A 25,142-nucleotide genomic window follows, 5' to 3' on the forward strand; every position below is an offset into this window, starting at 1 on the left:
ATATGATCCGTCGGATTTAAGTTTAATCTACGGTTGTGGATATCGATCCGCGTGATTTTTAATTTTGGCTTGCGTATGTGGCGTAACATAACGACCGTTGGATGTCATTTAATCGACGGTTTCTAGTATCGATCTGCGTGCTTTTATCTTATTGGCTAGCGTCTGTGACATAACCATATGGCATCGAGGAAGGGAGGAAAACGGCGTCGTTGAGTTTTAACCGGGAAAGAACTTTGCTGTGAAAGAAAATAATTTACTTTGACAAGTTGATGATGGACTGAGACATTCTTGTTAGTATTGAGACAAAGCATGTGAAATAGATTTCTGAGATTTTTGAATTACGAGACTGTGTAACCAAAGTGAGTTTTTGAGCTCAGGTGAGAAACCTCTTGCTTTAAACAAGCTTATGCTTCTCTAACCTAGAAAACATCAATCTTTTTAAGGTTAGAAACTTAGAACCTGAATATCAACCATGGTAGAAACTATTCAAAAGAATATAACAAGTTTTTTATAATTGTTAAAGACATTGATCGCTCCTCCTCTAGGATATTTTCATGTATTTCTCCTCAATAAGTTAGACAGCTATATTTCCTCAGAATCATCCTGTTTCTTGTGTACTATAATCTCATTTTTGCTGCTTTCGGGTGTGGCTTTGGCCTTCTAATGTATCAACTTTCTCATCCAGAAGAAGACGGCATCCCCACCGAAGATATGTATTCAGCTTCTCGTAAATGCTTCTTTGTGAGCACTGAGCAGTCAAGTGACTTTGAACCAAGAGAATGCACATCGACAGCTCCTGCTTCATCTCAATCGGTAGCCTCAACTGCATCAAATAATGTGAAATGGTTAATTTTTTATTGCTTGAACTATATAGTCTCTGTTTTTTAGAGAGAAACAGATTGGTTGCGTAGTAAACGGCTGCTCTGGATGTAACTGTGGAAAGTCGCCGCCGTTATTTAACGGTGACGATTAATGTTTATTTACTGGCTGTTTGTTTATGTTCGTAAAGTATATTTGCGCATTTTGGGCTTAATCTCCAATACACTTCAAATCTCAATTTGCTGGCCCATTTGTATACGACTCAAACCCAAAGACCCAAAAGCCATTGAATAAAGAATAATTAGATTAATCTTAGTGGCACCGACAACCACCAAATTTTCCAACCACTACTCCCATGTACCATCATAACAAAACACCAAAGAAAAGAAGATCCTCCTTCCTTCCTTGAATAAAAATAAATAAAGAATTCAACAGATCAACCAATTTAAAATGCATGTTTAGCTTGATTTTTTACTGAATGAAAAGAAAAAAACAATCTAAGCATGCATCTAGATGCAGTTCATTCTCATTCGTCTAAATATAAGATTAGTATTTAAAAAAGTAGTCTAGTAAAATTGTTTTTTTAACTCCAATCTAGTAAAATTGTTGAGTTTGAAAACGTTCAAATCTTTTTTTTTGAAACACAAATTGTTCTAATCATATTTTATTTTTCTTGAAACTATTACTTTCTAAAGTTTTTACTTCAAAATTTCAAATCTCATTTACAATTTTTTTTTACATTCTCGTAGCAATTAAAAACCACAAAACAAATTATTTATTCTTTTGAAAATCCATCTTTAGGTACTACCATAAGGTCCATAACTACACTTGTGGTTTTTATATAGAGTTAAAATCTAATAAAAATTATTTGAAATACAATATCGTTTTTTCACAATATACTTAATCAAAAAACTCTACGATTTAGGTTTTAAGTTTAGTAACTATTGTTCAAGGTTTACGATAAGGATAGAACTGAGTTTATAAACACTTGTAAATAATTTAAGAGAGTTAATTTAATTATTTTCATCATAAATTTAAGATATTTATAAAAAATAATAATAATAAAAATAGTATCATATTTGTGGTAATATTAGAATTCTCCCAAGCCTAATTATAGCAATAGTGATGCTAGTTCTCAAAAAAAAAAACAATAGAGATGCTATCGACCTATGTGTTACAAAAAAAAAAAAGAGATGCTATCGACCTAAATAAAACCATGTGGCTATTGAAATAGTTTCTATTTTTTACAAAGAAATGAATTATGTGCGAAAGTGATTGTTGCATTTGAAATTATCAAATTATAAAACATGCCGTTAATCTAGTGTGTTATATATATCATTTTGTTTATTTCACATTAACAAATATATATTTTTGACTATACGCTGTTGGAACAAAAAGTAATTTGGAAAAAACAGAACCAAACTTAGTTAGTAAGAAGCACTTTCCACTATTATCTTCCTTCCCCACCAACTTCAGTCTTCATTTCACAATAATAATGTTCAATGATACCACCACCTTCGGCTCCGGCGCCGAAGCCGTCGTCCCTACTCCCTCTACCACAATTCCCACCACCGTCTTCCCCGGCACCACCATCACTTCCAACTCCACCTTCATCATCATCGGACCTCCTCCACCGTTCCCGGCGCCTCCTCGGAGCATCAACTTCACTCCTCTCATACTAATCTTCGCCGTCGTAGCAATCATCGCCGTTCCCGCCTTCGTATACGCTCTTTTCTTCACTTTCCCATGTTCTTCCCGCCGCCGCAACTCCACCTCCTCCCGCCGTCGCAGCAGCTCTTTCTCCGACGATCATGTCACCGTGGATATCACATCACCGAACACAACCGATAGAGACTCCTCGACCGCCGCCGCGCCTGATTCCGGCGTGAAATTCAAGAAAGATACTCATTCCAAAGAGATCGGGAATGAGTGCACCGTGTGTCTGTCGGTGTTCGGCGACGGCGAAGAGATCCGGCGACTGAGCGCGTGTAAGCACGCGTTTCACGTGTCGTGTATCGAGACGTGGCTCAAAGATCATCCCAACTGTCCCATATGCCGAGCAGACGTCCCCGTTAAACAGACAGAAGCAAACGTTAACGGTAACGGTAACGTGAATCGCAGCGGTGGCGGTAACCGTCGAGTTTCTGCGACCAATAGAGATGATGATTGGCGTCAAGGTCTACCTGATGCTTCTAGTTTAGTTTGATTTTTCTTATATTGTTTTTTTTTGTAATTTATTTCTCGATTTTGTAATCTATGAAATGATTTTGAAATATTTATTGTGGCTGTTAACAAATTATGTTTGTGTTCATTAATTTATTTATTCTTAATTAACGTAATTTTCTTGGTTGCTTCGTAACTCCGTAAGCTACAGTGACAGTGAGCGATGGGGTATGTAACGTTGACTTTGACAACTGACAGACAACGCAAGCTTATTCTACGGTGTATAAAGATCCAAAACTAATCCAACGGTTCATACTCATCGAAGCTAAACTACAGTGTTGTTGACGTTCACCACGTAAACGCCTTTTTAAAACAAGACTTTCGTCAACCATGGTATTGTGGTAAAACTTAATACTCAATATTAAAACCATTTCTGTAAATTTTTGCTTGAACCGATTTTATTGATTCATCATGCTCATATATGGTGTGGTTGGTTAACGTAAACGAATTTCGTGTCTTCTTGCACTATTGATTTAATCAAGAACTAGGAAGAATGATGTATATGTTTGATTGGCTTCTGCGTATCCGACTTTAACTAACTTCTGCAGAGCCGTGCTTACCCCTAGTCGAAAAAGGCAATGGCCTTAAACCCCATAATTTTTAGTTAATATTTAACCATTTTATATATAAAATGCATTAGTTAGTGTTATATATGTTTACATACATACTGTACATAAAGAGTTTTGATTGTATATATTTTTGTTTTTCTAGATTTTAGCTTGGATTCTCTTTTTAGATTTCAATTAAACATAGTCACTATGTCTACCATTTTAGTTTTCTGTGAACATACTAAAGAGATCATTTGAAAAAAAATTTTCCCTGAAAACGTTTGCAGAGCACTGAACCTCTGACCACTGAACTTTTGAAGGTAAAGCATAAGAGTGTGTCTAAATGTTTGGTTTTGGCTTCCGACTTATTCATGCCATACAGTTCAAAAAATTATACTTTTGGCCAGTACCGGCCTGAACACAAGCAAAGAAAGCATGTGCTTCTCGTTCTCGTCCTTCTTAGAATATCAAACATTTCGGCCTGGTAATACACAAAATCTTTAATAGAGTAGTCCGTATACATAGCTAGTAGTATTAATATATTTGTGGTGTTGAGTTCGAGTATTACTTATTACCATCTTATATATTAAAACAGAAGTCACAACCTTGATTCATGTGTGATTTTTTAAAAAAATGGACCTAATGGACATATCCATAAAAATTCATACTATATTTTAATTCAGACTAATAATAAATATAATTTTTAAAATATTTTAATCATAGTATCTTTTGATATCTTTTCATTTTAAATATAAATATATTTATTTTAAAATTCTAACAAATCTGTTTAAAAAGATTTTTACAAGATCTTCATTTTTGAAATATATTTAAATATTTTCACTAATTTCGAAATTATTTTAAAATATTATTATACATTAATATATTCAGTTATATAAAATAAAAAATAAAAAAATCTTTAATATTTTAGTTATTATATAATCATAATCAATCATATTAAATTAAAATTATTATATTGAGCTAAATATACTAAAATTGTATTAAATTTATATATTTATATATTTTATTTTCGTAATTATAAAATATTTATGTTCAAAAATAAAATCTAATATGTTGGTAAGATGGGTTAACATTATCAAACTATATAATACATGTATAAAAATTAACATGTATTTCTTTAAAGTTAATAATATAAAATCTTTGTAACTACTTTAATCATAATATATTTTCATTTTAAATATAATATATATTTATATATTATATTTTAAAAATTCTAATAAATCTGTGTAATATTTTAACAATAACTTAATGTATTTTAAGTTATCGTTTAGAAATGAAAATAAATAAATTATATCATATTTTATCTACTTTTATAGTCATGATCATGTTAAAATATAATTATTATACTAAAATAAATATGATAAAATTGTATACAATTGATAAATTTATAAATTTTATTTTAATAAATATAAACTATTTATTTAAAATATAATATGATGATAGAACGACTTAAAATTAACAAACTATATAATACATGTCTAAAAATTAACATATCTTACACTTTTATATATACAATAATAAATTATCTAAAATGAATAAGCATAAAAATATTGGTAAAAAGAAATCCAGTTTTAAAATACGGGTCAGAATTTAGCATTAATTAAATACAAAGTTTTGAAATACGGGTCAGAATTTAGCATAAATTAAATACAAAATATTTTTTAAATATATTTTCTCATGAATATATTAATTTAGTTAATAACTAAATGCAAATACAATAAGATAAATATATAATAAGAAGTGGCAAATACATAAGGTTTAAACAATTGATTAATTATAACATGTAAATTATAAAATTATTGTATTTGAAATAGTTATATAAATATTTAAGTATATGATTAACATTAAAAATATATACCACTTATGTTTTAAAACAATAATTTATGTATAAAAAAGTGAAAACAAACACCCGTGCGGTTGCACGGGTCAAAATCTAGTTTCCATTATTTTTGATGTAACCAGACCAAATTTTAGTTTTCGCTTCCAGCCCATAATTGTTGAAGGCCAAGCATGATTTTGACCCATTTTGGGTTTTCAAATATTTTGCATGTTTTTTCATACTTGTCTCGCTACCATGTTCTCCTTTTTATATTCAACAACAGATTATTTGTGTCAGGCTTCTTGCATAACAGCTCTTACTGTAAAATTTGTAGGAGGCAAAGTAGGAACGGACCCACTTGAAAGGTTGCAGGGGTCAATTGACACCACAAAAATATTAAATAGTATAAGTTTCAGTTTGTAAACTAAGATCATGATTAACTCCGGTCTCTTAACTGGGGTTCTTAGCTTCAGCTAAGAAACGGTTCTTAGTTTTTTTAGATTTTAACTAAGAAAACCTAAGAACCGTCTTTTAAATAAAATATATAAGAACCGTCTTTTAGCCGAAAAATGTAAAAAGCAAAAAAAAAAACAAAAAAAATATCAAATCATGAGTTAACAACCCGACTAAAAAACTGGGGTTAATCATGTCCTAATGTTTGTTAATCAATTGTGGCTCAATTATGGCTCAGTGATAAGAAAGTGTAGTAATGAACCTATAAAATATTAGGTTCTATCACTACCCAATGACCCCTTATAATATCTTTTTCAAATTTACACATTTTATTTATATTGTGACCCCACATAAATTTTCTGCTGGATCTGCCACTGAACCGAAGAGCAAGGGACCAATATCATATATATCATGACTTTTACTATTTGAAGAAATCTGATGTCTTTTGGGCTAAAGAACGAAGATCTTTGCCTGTTTTATTCAAAAAATGTATGGGTATAACACTTAATCTCATTGCTTGTTCACTCTTATCCTAAGCGCACATATAATTGCCGAAGGTGGATTGGGGGGTTGAAGAGGCCCTGGAGGTTGTTTAGCCAACAGTAAGCTGGAAGAGGTTTGAGAAGCTCGTGGTTAGGCTTCTTGATCATGAGAATTTCAGGACTAAGCAATGTAAATAGTTCTTTGTTGTCTACTAACTCTTGAGTATTGATGAACAACATATTATATATACATGTATACAGTATACTTGATAGCACATAAATAGATAGTGATTAAAAAATTGAGTTGGTAAAAATGGTGGTACGTAATAGCTATTCTATTTTGTGATCCTAAGATTGCAAAATCAAAGCCATTGAACTATATGTGTATTTTACATAAAATTTAAAATCAATGCCATTGAATTATTTGTCTATTTAACATACATTTAAACGAAGTTTGTCTATTTTACATCATCAAATCGCTTTACCAAAGCCATTGAACGATATGTGTATTTTACATAAAATCTAAAATCAATGTCATTGAATTATTTGTCTATTTTACATACATCTAAAATGGCTTTTACCAAATTATTAGTTTTCTTTGTGACAGCTCAGATTTGAACGAATGTTTCAAATCTGCAAATTAGTTTATGTTTGTTCGTTTGTAGTTTTACTAGGCGATCTGTAACTGTATAAAATCTATCGAAGTATGTGAGGAATGTTTTTGCGTGGTAGGTACAAACTTAGAAAAGAAACCTTGGAAAGTGAACCGAAGGTCCAAACCTCAACGTATAGGGAGATGGAGAGACTAAGAGTCACGCGGTTCGAGGTAGCGTGAGAATCAATCACATCTACGAGAGGGATATATATTTGCCATGCAGAGAAAAAAATGCAAAGCAAGGGAACATGATGGACCGGTCACGATGCTTCGGCTGTCGTCCAACGACCAAAGCACCCAATTTACCTACTTTTCCTATTTTCAATCTCTTTTACAGTTTTTTTTTTTGTTAAATAACTAGACTAAATCATTATATGATCAACGATCCTATTATAATCATTATGTAACACCTAGAAGTGCGGTCTACATAGTACCTTTGTCTCCTAAATTCACTCCATATATTCTATTCGGATCAGTCTACACATAAATTAACTGTGTAATCACTCTTAGCGAGAGATATTTCGTTTCTTTTAGTTGAATCAATCTTTAGACAAATACAAATCGTGGTCAATTATTTTAAGGGACAAGGGTTAACTTTACAATTTTACTTAGGGACTTCATCCATTTCGGTTACATCATTGTCTTTGAATGGTATTCTGATGAATAACAAAATACTTTTTCCTTGTTGTAATGGATTTATAACAACAATTTTCGTAAGCATCCAATCTTTTGTGAAGAAAATACTTGTATTTATAATATGAAAAGTAAATATCAATAAAACAATCACGAGTCAGATAATGCTGATTTTGATCTGTAAATCTCGGTCTAAATGTGTGGATTACAAGACAAAAAATGAAAAGCTTTTTATGTACTTCAAAAATATACTTATATACATATATGTGAAACTATTAATAAGATTTCAAATCCTAACTAAACCAAGAAATCAAAAAGAATCACGTCAGTCCCACCCCATTTGGAACACAAACCCTAATAATTACATATAAAAATTATTTTCTTATATCCTCATACAAAATATTGTATACACATATATATGCACATGTATGTACATAAGTTTATATAAGGGCTCGTCCACTCTAAATTTTAACCATCTTCATTCTCACACTCAACCTTCTCCTCTCTTCCTTCATTTTCTTTCTTTTTATCCTTGATCTGATTCCTCTACTAGATCTAGTTCCTATATCTCCCACAAGCAAAAAGAAAGAATAGATTACTTTAAGAATTTTGAAGAATAAAAAAGGAGAGTACAACCATGGTTTTCTCCTCCATCCAAGCTTATCTTGATTCATCCAACTGGCAACAAGTAAGTTCTTTAGTATTCCATCGATATATACAACCTTCTTAAATAGGAGATACAATATTATTATTGCTTATGAATTTACATGTTGTAATTTGCGAATCGAACTAACAAGAAAATTCTTAATTCAAAGCAAGCAAAATAAACCACACACAACAAATATTCTTGCTTAATTAGGAATCAGTATATTTAACCTTTTTTGAGTCAAAATAAAAAGAGTAGTAATCATAAATATTCTTCTTGCTTAGCATGTTCTTGAATATGCTTGTTCACTTTCAATAATTCCTCTTACTTTTTTGTTATATTATTGTAGGCTCCTCCGAGCAATCATAACCAGGGTGGCGCAGGAGCCTCAGATACAGGGGGTCATGGTCTTTTTACTCAGCCACAGTCCAATGGTAGCGGAGGCAGCGGCTCGATCCGACCAGGATCGATGGTAGACAGAGCAAGACAAGCAAACGTAGCCATGCCAGAAGCGGCACTGAAATGTCCAAGATGCGAATCCACCAACACCAAGTTCTGTTACTTCAACAACTACAGCCTCACTCAGCCACGCCACTTCTGCAAAAGCTGTCGGAGATACTGGACACGTGGCGGTTCCCTCCGCAACGTTCCAGTCGGTGGTGGCTACCGGAGAAACAGGCATACTAAAAGCAGTAGCAACAACAACAACAGCACCGCCACTAGCAACAACACAAGTTTCACCTGGGCAGCCTCGGGGAATGCATCCACAATCAGCGCCATTCTCTCCTCGAACTACGGAGGAAACCATGAGAGCATCTTGAGCCAGATTTTATATCCAGGGAGGGTAATGAATCCTAATTATAATCATCATCTAGGAGATCTCTTAGATAATACAAAAACAGATAGCAACATGAGTTTATTGAACTATGGAGGATTGAGTCAAGACTTGAGGTCAGTCCACATGGGAGCTTCAGGTGGCTCGCTTATGAGCTGTGCTGATCCATCTTCAAATGGGTTTTACCCTTTTGAATCGCCGAGGATAACTTCTGCGTCGATCTCATCTGCTTTGGCGTCGCAGTTTTCTTCCGTTAAAGGTGAAGATAATCCTTACAAATGGGTTAATGTCAATGGTAATTGCTCTTCCTGGATTGATCTTTCTACTTTCGGCTCATCTAGTTGAGTTCAGCCAAAAAAAGAAAGAACTAGAGGGTACTTATTGATGAAAAACCCTAGTTACTAATTATTAGGTTAATTTTGTCTTGTTGTACGTTTTTTGTTTAGTTTAGGTTGTTTAAGATTTCCCTTGTTCTCGATCTATGGTTCCTTTGTTCTTTTTGCCATGTTATTGGGTGTGTCTGAGTATGTTCCTTTGTTCTTTTTGGCATGTTGTTCCTTTGTTATCTTTCGAGTTTGATTACTACCATCAAGTCTCAGTGTCAGTCTTATTTAAATCATGGTATGTTGAATGAGTCAGTTTTGTTTCTCACTAATATACTTGCGTTGTTAATCATTAAATTTTACAGTGTTTTAACGGAAATTCCCAAAAACAAAACACCACTTTGGTCAAAAGGTTTTTTTGGGTCAAAAGGTTTCTTCCTAGTTTGCTCTCTTCTCCACTCTCGACTTTGAATAAAATATAATTGAAAGACAATGAAGTATGAACTAAATAGGCAAATGATATAATATGAATATTTAACGAGCTAATCAACGAGTGGCGGATGTAAGATTTTAATTTGTTGGGGGCAAATAAAATATAAACATAAGGTTAAAAGATAATTTTAGTAGGGGGCAAATCAAATATAAACATAGAAAACAAGACTAAAGTCCTATTAGGAGTACCGTCAGGAATGAATTTCATAGGGCTACTCAGGGTGATGCAGTCAGGTGTGAATTCTCATAAGACAGATCTCATAGGGCTACTCAGGATGATGCAGTCAGGCGTGAATCCTCATAAAACAGGTAGAATTATCGGTTGTAATATCATCTACGTAAAATTTCTCATAATTTGTAATAGCATAATTAACCAGACAAAAAAAAAAGTTCATACATGTTATAAAGAATTTGAAATTTTCATGGGGGCAAGTGCCACCAACTTGGCTCCTCCTATCATTTATATAGATATTAATTATTTAGCCAGAAACTAATCTTGAAATAATAACTACAGAGTTAATTCCGAAAGTTCTCACCATAGCTAATTGTACATCTCCAGCTTAACCTCTGTTCTAAACCAGAATAGGAAAAACTACATCTCAGAGAAAGTTTATTGCACGCGCTTGAATGTTTGATTAACTGTAAAATTCCTGTATTTATAAAGATCTACTTAGTGTTTTTTTCGTTTTGGGTATTAGATTGCAAATATTTTTGTTCAAAAGATTTTAAATAATTAGATGAAAATTTAATCTATAGAACTGAGACGACGGCTGGATTTTCTTACATGCGACGATGAAACATTTAGAACGACAGAAGCAGAGAATCAATGTGGGACGAGAATTTATATCTTAAGATGTCAGTTTGACGCGATTTGGGACGCGTGTGCAAAGCCCATCAGGCGACATATTTGTTTTTTTGTCAGTATGTGTGCGGCTTGTCATTCATTTTTGATTATTTTTTCACTGTTAAATGTTACAAGAAGAGTGTGATTGTGGATACACCAGAGTAAAAGAGAGTAAATAAAAGAGAAAAAGAATAGGATAGCACTAAAGTAGCAAGGTTCAAAGTCACAAAAATAAATTTTATTAAAGAGGTAAATATACACTTATACCTTTTGGATTAATTAATCCAAACCTTAGGGTTTAGAGTTAAGGGTGGGGTTTTGGAATTAGGGTTTAAAATTTTATAAAAAATAAATACTAAAATAAAAAATAAAAATTTTAAAAACAGTTTCAAAAAGTATTTTTAAATTACAAAAAGAAAATTTGAAAAAAATAAAAAAAAAATTCAAAAAAAAATTTCAAAAAAAAAATTATAAAAATTTCGAATCTGAAAACATATAATCTGAAAATATAAAAAAAATTTCTTTTTTTATTTTATTTATTTTTATTTTTATTTTATTTATTTTTATTTTATTTATTTATTTAATTTTAAACCAAGAGTATTAGGGATATTTTACTCTTTAATAAATGTGATTTTTGTGACTTTCTCCTAGTGTTATTTTTGAGACATAAACTTCAAAATGTGCTATTATTGACACTTGCCCTATATTAAATTTTAGTATAGAGTTTGAGCAGGCAACAACATAGTTGAATATAATCTTACATGAATTTGGTACTTTAAGACATTGTTCATCTATTTGGGCATAGGCAGGCCCAGAGCCCTATAGTACCATGTGTAGAGTAAAGAAGTATTGGTTGTTATCGGGATACGGTTATCAAGACTACTTAAGAATAATGGCTCAAGAATGTAAAGTAGGAGAGTTTGAGAAGCTTAATGAGGAAACGGAAGAGTGAAACAACGTTTGATCGATATTCCTAACAAAACACAAACACAAAATGGTTTTTAGAGCATAAAGCTGATTTGCAAGAGCGAACCAAAACTTGAGTTCCAAACATAACAAAGCTCCCGAAAAACAGAAGACTAAGGTGTTTATTTCTTCTTCTCAGTAGTAGCACCTCCACCAGACCTGCAAGAGAGAAACCAAAGTTCAGTAAGCCTTACAACACCATAGAAACACTCTTTCTAAGCAAAATAACATGTTGAGAGTAATAAAAAGACAATTCAAAACAGACAAATCATATACCTCATCTTGCGGAGAACACTAGACATCTCCTCTCTCTTTCGCTTGGCTCTCTTGTGGGTGCCCAACTTCCTCTTAGCAACCTTAAGAGCCCTCTTGTCTTTACCAACCTTGAGAAGCTCAGTGATTCTCTTCTCGTAAGGAGCAAATCCAGCAACTTCCCTGATCAGTGATCTGATGAACAATGTCCTCTTGCTCGTTTTCTACAATACACAGCATTCCAAAACAATAATGTCAACAAACACGACATTGCCTAAAAACAAACACCATTACTCGGCTCTGAACTCAGCATTAAGTAGACTACAACATTCTTTCAAGTTCAAGAAAGAAAGTAAGCTCCCAGTTCATTACCGTAAGAAGACAAAACATAAAATTATCGAACCGACAAAAGCCCTAGCTAAGCAATCTTTCAGACAGACACACCTAGTTGTCTACAGACCCTAACTAAGATAAGGTGTAGATTCAAGCTCTAAACTATATGACATGACAGGCTCAAGAATTAAATAAGCTCTCAGCTCATTTCTGTACGAAGAACATGAAATGAGAAAATCTTTCAAACAGACATACTTGTTTGTCTAAGCAACAGAGTGAAGCGAGAGATCAATTACCCCTTTGCGAGAGTTAGGACGAGGAGCCAACTCGCGTCTGGTGACGACGTGTCCTTTGTTCAGACCAACGAACAAACCAGTCTTCACTTGTGGTGTTGCCATTGTTTCCTCTGCAATGAGCCCAAAAACGATTCAAAGATCAGTTTCGATTGAAAGAAATCGATTGTGTTAACAAAAGAGAGGCTACCTTCTTCTCGGATCGACCTCCAGCCGCTGCAAAAACAACGATCATTTTAGAGAAAAAGTCATTTTATATACAAAACGGAAAACCCTAGGATTTGCTGGGCCTATTAACTAAATATCATTTAGGCTATATGCAAGCCCAAATAGAGTCAGTTGTTTATATGGGCCCTTCTGTATATTTTATTTTTTTTGGCTCTGTATTAGCTAAATGCTAAGATGAGTGAATACGTGTTATAAACTACCATAGATAAACTATTTTAAAATTGTTATAATTTTTTTTAACTCTAAAACACTTAATATCAGTTTTCAAACAATCTATGCAATATTATAAATTCTCTTTATGATAACTAATTTCAAGAAATTGTTTAAACAGTATTTAATGTTTCATTAATTCATTTTTATTAGTTATAAATTTATAAACTGTAAAATATATTTTAAATGATTATTATAATAGCTTTATTTTCTTATATAAAATAAAATATTCAGATATAATGAATAATACTTATTATTGATGTTTTGTAAACCCATAAATGATTTAAAATCATTTACAAGAATAAAAACTATTTATAATGATTTATTAGAACTTATAAAATCATTTATTCTTGCTTATAAAATCACTTTATCAGAATTTATAAATTAATTTTAATTATATTTATTTCTTAAAAATGTTTGGGTTAATATTTTATATATTCAGAATTAAAAATCATTATGGTGAACTAAAATATTTTTATTATTTTGAATGAATGTAATTGTGAAAATCATTTTTCTAGAAAAAATATTATAATATGTATAATATTCCAATTATACATATAATATTATATAAATAATTATGAAACAATCTTAATTATATTAAAATTAATTGTAGAGAAAATATATAACAAAACATAAATTTAGTTTTAAAAATTAAAAATGATAATTAAAATATAAACATGTTACATACTTACATTATATTTAAAATTTACAAATATTTATTTCCGCGTAATCGCAGATAACATAACGTTTCATTTAAGCTCCAATCAAATTAATAAATGGTCAATTAATTAACAAATGACGTGACATGCCAACAAAACCGAAGGCTACATAAAAGAAAGAGAGTAACACAGAGACTAGACGAAACGAAACGGTAACAAAAAGATAGAAACAAACCTAAAAAGAAAATACTAAACAAAAAAAAAAATCAAGATCCATAAGAAAAAAATAAGAAGCTTAAGGCATGAGATTTTACAAAAAAAAAAGAGCTTAAGGCATGAGACGGTTGAGTGTTTACGCCACAGGCTTTTGCTGATAAAGTTAGCATTGGATGTCCAACTTTATAGTATTCGAAGCAACTTAAGTAAGGCCTGGACCTCTTAAAACGTTCATAAAATTCTATATGCTGTATCATCTTCGTTCATTGCGAGTGTATGCTGTCAGCAAATATGTAATGTAGCGTACGGTAACACAAGGCTACTGGTTTTGTTCCATGGTTAACTAATGCTAGCTAGCTGAATGTACACTTCACTTACGTTGAAATGTCATACGAGTAATTCGTGTCTTAGTAGATAATGCAAAACATATTTGAGCAATTAGATGGTTGTTAAAAAAAAAACTTGTAAATATACAAAGAAAAGACAACATACATATATTTTTGAAAAACGGCAAATACCAGAAGGAAGAAAAAAAATTGAAGGACAAATAATCATCATCTCGAAGCAGAAATCTATACTCAAGAACTCTTAAAAAAAAAGAATCAAGAACTCTTAAAAACAAAATACTTATAATATACTTGATCAATTAGATGGTTGTAAACTATCTTAAAGAAAGAATTAACATACATTAAAAAATCGTCAACATCAAAAATAAAAAAAAATAAAAATGGACAAATCATCACCATCTCGAAAAAGAAAACTATATTCAAGAATCAAGAATTCTTAAAAACAAAATACCAATTTAATCAAGAATTTGTTTTTGGTCTATATGCGAAAAGGACGTTCAGATCATATTCCAAACCTGATCTAAAAATGGCCATAATAAATCATAAAAACTAATGTTAATATCTCTCTCTTTTAATTATTGTCCACTCTAAATCCGTTATAGTCGAGCTGACGGTATATTCCAGTGGGAAACTCAATCTTCTCCGGCACGACATTGTTTTACCTCTGTGCATCACTGAAGATTTCTTACCTCCTTTCGTTGGCGCCGGTGGGCATTCTCTGACCTCAGAGATTCTATTCTCCGGTGTTTTGAATACGTCTTTATCTTTCTGCACAACTTCTTCTTCTTTTTCTTCTGATCTCTTCCTTTTCCGAGATATATCTAACACGAGTTTGTCGTCCGAAAATTCACCCTCTCTCATGTCTGAAACCTCACCTAACGTCACCTCTTCTTGCATCAGCCTTGTGATCTCTGACATACCTAGAAATCTACACAAGTTGGACCAGAAAGAAACAAAAAAAAACTCTTGTTCTTGAGAGAGAGAAAAGGAAGAAGAACAAATGGTAGATGGATGTTTATAGATCCAACATGGTGTGGAATATTAATCAGAAAAGCTGTTAGTTTTTCCTATTTTACTAGGGGTTAATCCACGCTTCGCACGTTTTTTTTTGTATTTATTAAAAAAAATGGTTTTAACATTTTTTTTTTCGTTTATATTTGAAGAGATTAGTTTTCTGTTATGCATTAGTCATTATTTTGTAACTATTTTTTTGTATTTTATGTTAAATTTGGAATTAGATTCAGTGTCAGTCTCAATGAGGTTGATTAAATTTCTTAATAAGCTTTTTGTTATGGTTATAATGAAGCTATCTAATGTTTTTATATTTGCGGTGTAAATATTTTAATCTGTTTGTTTAATTGAAGTCATCTAATTTATAATGAGATTACGTTATGTTTATACTGAGTTATCATTTAATTTTATATTGGTTTTGGAGTTATGGTTGATTTAAAAAAAAAACAATATGTGACATTTTTTAATTTTTTGATATTTATCCGGATACAATAACCTTAAAATTATATTATTAACAAGCTTTTTATTAGATTGTAGTAGTGACATGTGGTCCATTAGTTTACAGAACATAGATTTATTTCATTTTTTAGAAAAAAATCATGAAAATGTTATTATTTTACTTTGTTGTCAATGTTTTTTCCTAATTTAACATTGACAGTAAATAGAATAAATTTCTTAACTTTGTATTTGATTTATTAACAAATAAAACATAGATTATTTCTCTTTTTGTTTTTTTTTTTGAATTTTGTTGTACTTTTTAATACATTTTCTTAAAATTACTGTTTCTGACAGTGCAAAGAAAGAATAATCTATTTATCATATATATATATATATAGTTAGATATCATACAAACTTAATACGGGTAGTTACTACTCAGAAGTACAGATTTCTTTGTCTTGTATATATTATTAATTTTAAACACCAAGTAGATCTTGTTATCCGATTAACTAATTATATATAATATTGATTAATTTTCAGAATATAGTTTCTTACACTGAATTTATTATATCTAATTTATTTACTATATATATAAAATTACTATATTGTATTATTAAATATACATATTTATTTATTTGTTATATATTGTTATTTTGCTTTAAATAAATTACTTTTACATATATACAAATTTATAAGATATTATTTATTATAAAATTTATATATTTTAAATTTAATATAAATATTTTAGTATAACTAAGTTGATTAATCATATATCTTATTTTACTACATTATGCTGAATTTTTCAGATTTATATTAAAAAGATAAATGAACTTTTATATAATTTTATATTTATTCATATATATTTAAATAAGGGGAAATTTTATTTTTACCACATTTAAATGGTCATTTTCAAACATACCACTAAAGGGAGATGTTGGAGGAATTTTATGTTTACCACTTTCATGGTACTACTTTTCATCTTTATCACCACTAAATAAACATTTTCAAAAATATTTTCTTCATTAAGTGGCAAAAGACTTTTATACCCTTGTTCTCTCTATATATATAATAAATCAGTACTTAAATAAAATAATAATAATAATAAATAATTAAAATATTTAATTCTTTTTTTTATGTTTTCGAATTATAATTTTCAATCGAACTTTCTTATAATTATTTTTTTGAATTTTTTTCAAAATTTCTGTTTGATTTTTTTTTTCAAAATTTCAAAAATTATGTTTGAAGCTAATTTTTAATTTTTTTTTATTATATTTTTTAAGTATTTATATATATATTTATTAGAATCCTAAATTTATATATATATATATACTCTCCCTCAACTCTAAACCATAAGTCTAGGGTCTAGAAACCATTCAGATATTTTTACATATTGGGTCGAGTTCATATATTTGTAGTTTGTGTTTGGTTATTTTGGCTCGATTCAGATATTTAGACTTTGATTTTTTTTTTTTAATTCTTCATTGTTCAAGACTACTGTAATTAAAACTTTACCATTAACTTAACTGATTTGCTTTAACAAATTGAGCGACTAATAGGTTTACAGACAAAACTTTGAAAATGAAGAGCCACTAATCTGTATGTTGTTTTGAGGATTTGGATGCATCTTATATATTAAAATAGAAGTCACAACCTTGATTCATGTGTGATTTTTTAAAAAAATGGACCTAATGGACCTCTTCATAGAAATTCATACTATATTTTAATTCAGATTAATAATAAATATAATACTATATTTCATTTTAAATATAATATATATTTATATATTATATTTTAAAAATTCTAATAAATCTGTGTAATGTTTAAACAATAACTTAATGTATTTTAAATTATCGTTTAGAAATGAAAATAAATAAATCATATCCTATTTTGTCTACTTTTATAGTCATGATCATGTTAAAATACATTAAGTTATTGTTTAAACATTACACAGATTTATTAGAATTTTTAAAATATAATATATAAATATATATTATATTTAAAATGAAAATATATTATGATTAAAGTAGTTACAAAGATTTTATATTATTAACTTTAAAGAAATACATGTTAATTTTTATACATGTATTATATAGTTTGATAATGTTAACCCATCTTACCAACATATTAGATTTTATTTTTGAACATAAATATTTTATAATTGTGAAAATAAAATATATAAATTTAATACAATTTTATTATATTTAGCTCAATATAATAATTTAATTTAATATGATTGATTATGATTATATAATAACTAAAATATTATAGATTTTTTTTTTTTTCATTTTATATAACTGAATATATTAATGTATAATAATATTTTAAACTAATTTTGAAATTAGTGAAAATATTTAAATATAATTTTGAAAATGAAGATCTTGTAAAAATCTTTTTAAACAGATTTGTTAGAATTTTAAAATAAATATATTTATATTTAAAATGAAAAGATATCAAAAGATACTACGATTAAAGTATTTTAAAAATTATATTTATTATTAATCTGAATTAAAATATAGTATGAATTTCTATGAAGAGGTCCATTAGGTCCATTTTTTAAAAAATCACACATGAATCAAGGTTGTGACTTCTATTTTAATATATAAGATATGATGATAGAACGGCTTAAAATTAACAAACTATATAATACATGTCTAAAAATTAACATATCTTACACTTTTATATATACAATAATAAATTATCTAAAATAAATAAGCATAAAAATATTGGTAAAAAGAAATCCAGTTTTGAAATACGGGTCAGAATTTAGCATAAATTAAATACAAAATATTTTTAAATATATTTTCTCATGAATATATTAATTTGCTTAATAATTAAATGCAAATACAATAAGATAAATATATAATAAGAAGTGGCGGCAAATACATAAGGTTTAAGCAATTAATTAATTATAACATGTAAATTATAAAATTATTGTATTTGAAATAGTTATATAAATATTTAAGTATATGATTAACATTAAAAATATATACCACTTATGTTCTAAAACAATAATTTATGTATAGAAAAGTAAAAACAAACACCCGTGCGGTTGCACGGGTCAAAATCTAGTATTTTATTAATTCACGAAACAAAAAGCTTGACATATATTTTAGGAGAATGTCAAATGATTTTGTCCACAATTATTATTTACTACATTGTGTTTTATCTGATTTTGAGCGATTTTGAACGATGTACATCATCACTATACATATTTTGAATACAAGAGAAAAAATAAACTAAAAATACATGATTAAGTATATATATTTTTTTGGTCAAGATTAAGTATATATATATTAGATATGTATGGTTATCTTCGAATATCCGTTTGGGTTGAATATCCAATATCTGCTAACTCAAATCCATTCAAATATTTTTAAATTCGGATCAGTCTGGGTTTTACAGATTGGGTTCGATTTTTGCGTTTAGATAAAATACTGTAAATGCGTATGACTAAAAAAAAAATGAAAACATGCAATCTAAACTTAAACCGAACCAAACTGAATCAGAAGCCTTGTTAAAAAAATCATACATCAACCGAGTTGCAACCCGGTTATCTAAGTAGAGAGTAAAAGGGTAATTTCAAATAATTTTTTTCCTTTTAACCGTTTCAAATAAATTTTAGAAGTGGAATACTAGGTGAGCCGAATTCGAAGCCTTTGGACCCGTTTTGTTTCTCCTTCTTCTTCTTCTTCTTCTTCTTCTTCCTCCCGTGAGCCGTTTCATTTTCGCTCGGCCTTCCTCCAGTTTTTTATTTTTCTCTTGGTTTCAGGTAATGTTTAGATTCTTCATTGTGCATTCGAATACCCAACTGTACGTTTTGTTTGGATTTCATATTTGCCTCAATTCGATTCTACACTCAATCCACCATGCATGAGCTCATCTTCGATCTGTGTTTATCATATTGTCATATTTGTTTAATCACCCCTGTTTTTCCTGAATTTTATAATAATATTTTGGAATTTTTTTAATAGATTCTCGATCTAAGATTGTTCTTTGTACATAGTTAATTCTATTACATAGACATAATCATTACAAGAGTGATCTCCACTCGTCTTATTGTCGTTGGTAATAAAAAATATGTTTTGAAGAATTTTTTTTAAAAATCATATCCTTTTGTTTTGCAGAAAGGTAGCAAAATGGCTGACGGTGAAGACATTCAACCTCTTGTCTGCGACAATGGAACCGGAATGGTTAAGGTATGTTTCTTGTTCCCATGGAACAATGTATCATTTAGTTTTTGTCTGAGATCATGTCTCGTTATTGACTTAGGCTGGTTTTGCTGGTGATGATGCACCACGAGCTGTGTTTCCAAGCATTGTGGGTCGTCCTCGTCACACAGGGGTGATGGTTGGCATGGGCCAAAAGGATGCTTACGTTGGCGATGAAGCTCAATCAAAACGTGGTATTCTAACTCTCAAGTATCCTATTGAGCACGGCATTGTCAACAACTGGGATGACATGGAAAAGATTTGGCATCACACTTTTTACAACGAGCTTCGTGTTGCACCTGAGGAGCATCCTATTCTACTCACTGAAGCTCCTCTTAACCCGAAAGCTAACCGTGAGAAGATGACTCAGATCATGTTTGAGACTTTCAATGCTCCGGCTATGTATGTGGCTATTCAGGCTGTGCTTTCCCTTTACGCCAGTGGTCGTACAACCGGTGAGTGTAGTCCTAATGCTATAAAGCTTGAAGCTTTGTATTAGCCCTATTTCAGTTATTTTGGTTTATTCGGGTCGGGTATTTTTTATTTTGGTTAGTTTGCTTTGCCACAATACCAAAAAAAATCGGTTTGGTTTGAGCTTCGACTAATTTTGATTTTAAAATTTTACCAAAAACAACCATTTTTTTGTTTAAGCTAGATAATGTTTTAATTTTTTTTTAAACGTTTTTGGTTAATTTCGGTTAGTTCGGTTCAGTTATTTTGGTTAGTGTTTAGATAATTCGGTTATTTATGATTTTTATTTTTTGAAAACTTAACAAACTGAGAACCAAACCGAAATAGTTTCAGAAGCTTTTCAAACTAAACCGAACTCAAAACTGAAACCAAACCGTTCTGTAGAGTGTAGAGCATAAAGCTTTTGTTTGATTATGGTATGTGTGTTGCAGGCATCGTGCTTGACTCTGGAGATGGCGTGAGCCACACGGTTCCTATCTACGAGGGTTATGCACTTCCACATGCCATCCTACGTCTTGATCTCGCGGGCCGTGACCTCACGGACGCGTTTATGAAGATCCTAACCGAGCGTGGCTACTCTTTCACCACCACAGCAGAGCGTGAAATCGTCAGAGACATAAAGGAGAAGCTCTGTTACATCGCTCTTGACTACGAGCAGGAGCTAGAGACATCCAAAACTAGCTCATCTGTTGAGAAGAACTACGAGATGCCTGATGGACAAGTGATCACCATCGGTGCTGAACGGTTCCGTTGCCCTGAGGTTCTTTACCAACCGTCTATGATTGGTATGGAGAATCCAGGTATACATGAAACAACCTATAACTCCATAATGAAGTGTGATGTCGACATCAGAAAGGACTTGTATGGTAACATTGTGCTTAGTGGTGGAACCACAATGTTCCCTGGGATTGCGGATAGAATGAGTAAGGAGATCACTGCTTTGGCTCCAAGCAGCATGAAGATCAAAGTTGTTGCTCCCCCTGAGAGGAAATACTCTGTCTGGATTGGAGGGTCCATCTTGGCCTCACTCAGTACCTTCCAGCAGGTACACACCTAAACCATTTAAGTTGATTCCTTATCAGTCTCTAGCTACCCTGCAGCTTAACTAATTTAAGATGTTTTGTCTTAACGTGTGCAGATGTGGATTGCAAAGGCAGAGTATGATGAGTCAGGCCCATCCATTGTTCACAGGAAGTGCTTCTAAGTTCAAAGTTCATCATTTTTCTGAAAATAAGTGTTATGCTGCTCTTTGTTTTCTTTTGTTCTTTTATATTTTGAAACTTCGGCCAAATACATTTTCAAGGATTTATTTTCTTATTCTTATTTAGTTTCAACTGTCTTTTTAAGTGAATAATAATATCTCTTTCTCTTTGATTATTACATAGCAATGTGTTTCAAGTTATCTCTGTTTTATCTTGTACACTTTTTATCAACTGAAGTTGTAAACTATAGAAAGTGTTGCAATGCCTACATTGGAGATACCAAATGATTTAAAGAAGAGAAACCAACACATACAATAAATGCTGAGTTAAGGAACCAAAAAGTCTGATTAACATTGGAGACATCAAATGAAAAAAGAAACTCAAAAACAAAAAGCTTACATTACATGACACAACAACGAGGAGAAGACATCTTAGTAGGTTTGGTTCAGGGTTCATGGCCGGTCTAATAGCCTCTGCCTGCAACCCATGTGCTGTTCAAGAAACTTGGTGAGCCTAATATGCTTAGAACTCCATTGATCAGCCAGTTTCTGCTCCTTGGCCTCAGCGTCTCTCCTCAAACCAACAAGCTGTTCTCTATACTCTCCTTCAATCTTCTCCATTGCCATCTTCTGCTCTTCCCTCAAAGCCTTCATCTTTGCCTCAATCTCCTCCATCTTCTCCCTTTGTCTACTCGTCTTCTCTGACTCTAGCTGCAGCTCCAGCCTCCTCAGCCTCCAAGCCGCCTCCTTCTTATGCTCAGCCCATGCTCTGTGTCCTTCCTCCAACTCTCTACAACACTCCATGAGCTCTGACATGAACACACTCTCACTATTACCACCACTACAAGACGGTATCATACTCCCTAACACATGAGTCTCTCCTCTCTCAGGCTGCTGCAGCCATGGTATAGGCGGCTGAGGTGAAGCTGCAGCCACTGAGGAAGGTGATAAAGTGAGAGTCACCGAGGGAGGTCTCACAGAAACACTGTTCCCGTTGTTAGGAGTAGCTAACCAAGGCGGGATCACATGATTAGAAGGAGGACCATTAGAACTAGCCATAGGGACCGAAACAGAGCGCTCTTTCACAAGCTTCTCAGCGAAACTCTCGAGGATCCTATCGTACTTGCTCTCGTCAATAGGCTCGACTCTCTTGTTACTCTCTTTCTCCTCTCTCTGCTGCTTCTCCTTGAACACTTCCCACCACTTCCCTAACCGCTTCGCCGTCCTCCCGGGAACCTCGGCGGCGATCTTCTTCCACTTGTTGCCGTGCTTCTCCTGTAAACGGATCACAAGCCTCTGCTCTTCCTCGGTCAGAGACCCTTTCTTGATCCCTGGCTTGAGGTAGTTCTTCCACCGCTCTAGACAAGACTTTGCGTCACGGTTGAGAGGCTTGTTCATGCGGTCGGAGACGAGATGCCATTCTCTAGGACCGAACTGTCTGACGTAGGCGCGTAGCAATGCATCTTCTTCACCACTCCAACGTTGCCTCTCCTTCATCTCCTGATCCTCCGCACATCACTCCTTCCCATCTCAACACCATTCCTTCTTCATCTGCGTCCAAAAAGATCAAAACTTTAAAGATCGGAAAACAGAGCAACCCATCTACAAGCTTTTGAAACAGAGGGATCTGATCTGACACTCAAGAACCATCAAAGAGATGAGAAAGACTAACAGTTTAACAAGGCTGAAACCAGAACAGAGTAGTTAGTGGTTGAAACCAAAGCAGAGGAGTTAATAGTTGAAACCAAAACAGAGGAGTTAATAGTTGAAACCAAAACAGAGGAATTAATAAGTTGAAACCAAAACAGAGGAGTTAATATCAACCTCACAACACTATTGACGTAAGAGCATTCAAGATAAGAGAGTGTGCAAGGAAAAAAATTGCTCACAAGATAATCTTGAAAAGGAGAATCAGAGTAACTTCTTCCATTCACACAGATTGTTCTGTCTTGGACTTTAATCTCGTCGGCGAAGTGGAAGAGGAAATGAAAAGACCAAAGAGAGAGGCTTTATAAACCAGACAACGTACCCGATTAGTAGATCACAGAGACGGCAGATTGATAAAAGAAATCTATCTAATAAAGGAGGAAAAAAGTTTATCGACTGGGACACTGACGTTTCTTCGGCTATACGCACAAGTGGTGAAAAAACTCTCTTAACAGTGGCGCGTGGAGGTAAAAGTTTGATATTCCATTAGTTTGTTTGCTAATATGATATTTTTTTATTTTTTTTTTATTTTACATTGGGATCTCAAATTCGTTTTCAATAACATTAAAGTAAACAAAAGTCAAATTTGATTCAAAATATAGTAGTATCTATGATAAAATTATTTTTAAAAATGATAATAATATTATCATCACATTTTTTGTTTTAATCAATTTTAATAAATCTATTATATATTGAAATACATTTACATTTTTTTCTTAAAGTTAAAAAATTTAGATCACGTAATTAAAGAAACTACTCAAACTTGTTAAACACATCTATAGATTTGGAAATTTTTCTACGATTTATATTGCTTAAAATAGATATTTGTTTTCTGTAATGTATTAATTTGGTAAATCTACTTTTTGATTTCTTTATTTAATATATACACAAGAGACTAATGTTTTAGAAAAAAAAACTATGTAGATCTTTCAAACAAGTATATTTTCAGAAAAGAAAACTATTAATAAACTTAATCTTTTTGACAACATTATTCAATATGTAGTGATGTAATTATTTTTTTTTTTTTGAACCAGGTGTAAATTTTTTTTTTTTGATCAGTATTGTTATACATAAACAAACCGTTTTCTTTACATTTTAAATTGGTTTTGGTGGGTAAAAACAGGATTTGACGTATGAGTAATTGTTGTTGAGATGGACACGTATCAGAAAATGAGGATGGTGTCTTTTGCAAAAGCATGTAAAAACAGTAATGGTCCCTAGAAACCCTACCAAGAAATCTTTTTCTTTGTTCCATCACATCCGATTACCACTACTCAACACTACTTGTGTTTGCTACCATGCACACTTTTACTCACTGGCGTAATTTAGAGACTCCTAGTGCTATAATCAGGCAGACAAAGCTTTCACTCTTTTATGATTGACTCTGTCACTCTCTACCACCTCCAACTTTTCTTAGCTTATACTAATTAGGCAACCACATACATACATATTAATGTATGACGTCACTATATGCTTCGTAGTCACAGCCAATATTATAAATTCAGTCGAGTATTTATTACCTTAGAGATAGCTTCTTCCTTTCTAATCTTTTTTGTTTCAGAGATAGCTTGCTTCTTTTCGTTTCTTGGATGATCATTGTCGCCAAAAAAAAAAAAAAAAAAAAAAATGATCATTTTGAAAGTTACAGTTCGGGGTATCTTCAATTCTACTATATTTTCAATTCTAAAATAAATTTTGGAGTAAAAATTTTTCAATATTATTCTATTTTTACTCTATAATAGAGTAAAAATAAGTTTACTTTAAATATAGAGTAAGTTGTTTATTTTTTGTTCATCACTCTATTTTTCACTC

General features: G+C 31.5%; 5 protein-coding genes across 6 annotated transcripts; 3 read left to right on the forward strand and 2 right to left on the reverse strand.

Annotated features, from left to right (window-relative positions):
* Positions 1-184: 184 nt before the first annotated feature.
* LOC103857720 (RING-H2 finger protein ATL33) lies at positions 185-3,134 on the forward strand. The gene has a single exon (XM_033286554.1). It carries the CDS (start codon positions 2,315-2,317, stop codon positions 3,023-3,025), a length of 711 nt encoding a protein of 236 aa, XP_033142445.1. The 5' UTR covers positions 185-2,314; the 3' UTR covers positions 3,026-3,134.
* Positions 3,135-5,376: 2,242 nt separating this feature from the next.
* On the forward strand, positions 5,377-9,785 carry LOC103857721 (dof zinc finger protein DOF2.4). The gene is made up of 2 exons (XM_009134945.2): positions 5,377-8,338; positions 8,646-9,785. Exons 1-2 carry the CDS (start codon positions 8,288-8,290, stop codon positions 9,474-9,476), a joined length of 882 nt encoding a protein of 293 aa, XP_009133193.1. The 5' UTR covers positions 5,377-8,287; the 3' UTR covers positions 9,477-9,785.
* Positions 9,786-11,694: 1,909 nt separating this feature from the next.
* On the reverse strand, positions 11,695-12,979 carry LOC103857723 (60S ribosomal protein L36-2). Its single transcript, XM_009134946.3, has 4 exons — positions 12,825-12,979; positions 12,638-12,747; positions 12,033-12,232; positions 11,695-11,915 (listed from the first exon to the last, which is right to left on the reverse strand). Exons 2-4 carry the CDS (start codon positions 12,737-12,739, stop codon positions 11,879-11,881), a joined length of 339 nt encoding a protein of 112 aa, XP_009133194.3. The 5' UTR covers positions 12,740-12,747; positions 12,825-12,979; the 3' UTR covers positions 11,695-11,878.
* A 5,836-nt stretch (positions 12,980-18,815) lies between these two features.
* Positions 18,816-21,824, forward strand: LOC103857724 (actin-1). The gene is made up of 5 exons (XM_009134947.3): positions 18,816-19,512; positions 19,868-19,939; positions 20,013-20,406; positions 20,854-21,467; positions 21,561-21,824. Exons 2-5 carry the CDS (start codon positions 19,880-19,882, stop codon positions 21,624-21,626), a joined length of 1,134 nt encoding a protein of 377 aa, XP_009133195.1. The 5' UTR covers positions 18,816-19,512; positions 19,868-19,879; the 3' UTR covers positions 21,627-21,824.
* A 62-nt stretch (positions 21,825-21,886) lies between these two features.
* On the reverse strand, positions 21,887-24,342 carry LOC103857725 (transcription factor AS1). Of its 2 annotated transcripts, none has more exons than XM_033286758.1 (2): positions 23,296-24,342; positions 21,887-23,174 (listed from the first exon to the last, which is right to left on the reverse strand). In XM_033286758.1, exon 2 carries the CDS (start codon positions 23,118-23,120, stop codon positions 22,077-22,079), a length of 1,044 nt encoding a protein of 347 aa, XP_033142649.1. In that variant the 5' UTR covers positions 23,121-23,174; positions 23,296-24,342; the 3' UTR covers positions 21,887-22,076. The 2 variants fall into 2 exon arrangements, with proteins under 2 accessions (XP_033142649.1, XP_009133196.1); XM_009134948.3 differs by having other exon boundaries at positions 23,513-24,295.
* Between the last annotated feature and the right edge of the window lie 800 nt (positions 24,343-25,142).

Source organism: Brassica rapa, chromosome A03 (assembly GCF_000309985.2).
Source record: "Brassica rapa cultivar Chiifu-401-42 chromosome A03, CAAS_Brap_v3.01, whole genome shotgun sequence".
NCBI lineage: Eukaryota > Viridiplantae > Streptophyta > Magnoliopsida > Brassicales > Brassicaceae > Brassica > Brassica rapa.

Excerpts from the sequence above, each read along its gene's own strand:
- LOC103857720 (XM_033286554.1), top strand. The coding sequence starts at position 2,315 with ATGTTCAATGATACCACCACCTTCGGCTCCGGCGCCGAAGCCGTCGTC.
- LOC103857721 (XM_009134945.2), top strand. The coding sequence starts at position 8,288 with ATGGTTTTCTCCTCCATCCAAGCTTATCTTGATTCATCCAACTGGCAA. Across the intron at positions 8,339-8,645 it reads ATTCATCCAACTGGCAACAA|GCTCCTCCGAGCAATCATAA; the intron begins GTAAGTTCTTTA and ends ATATTATTGTAG.
- LOC103857723 (XM_009134946.3), bottom strand. The coding sequence starts at position 12,739 with ATGGCAACACCACAAGTGAAGACTGGTTTGTTCGTTGGTCTGAACAAA. Across the intron at positions 12,233-12,637 it reads GTCCTAACTCTCGCAAAGGG|AAAACGAGCAAGAGGACATT; the intron begins GTAATTGATCTC and ends TGTGTATTGTAG. Across the intron at positions 11,916-12,032 it reads AGTGTTCTCCGCAAGATGAG|GTCTGGTGGAGGTGCTACTA; the intron begins GTATATGATTTG and ends TCTCTCTTGCAG.
- LOC103857724 (XM_009134947.3), top strand. The coding sequence starts at position 19,880 with ATGGCTGACGGTGAAGACATTCAACCTCTTGTCTGCGACAATGGAACC. Across the intron at positions 19,940-20,012 it reads ATGGAACCGGAATGGTTAAG|GCTGGTTTTGCTGGTGATGA; the intron begins GTATGTTTCTTG and ends TTATTGACTTAG. Across the intron at positions 21,468-21,560 it reads CACTCAGTACCTTCCAGCAG|ATGTGGATTGCAAAGGCAGA; the intron begins GTACACACCTAA and ends TAACGTGTGCAG.
- LOC103857725 (XM_033286758.1), bottom strand. The coding sequence starts at position 23,120 with ATGAAGGAGAGGCAACGTTGGAGTGGTGAAGAAGATGCATTGCTACGC.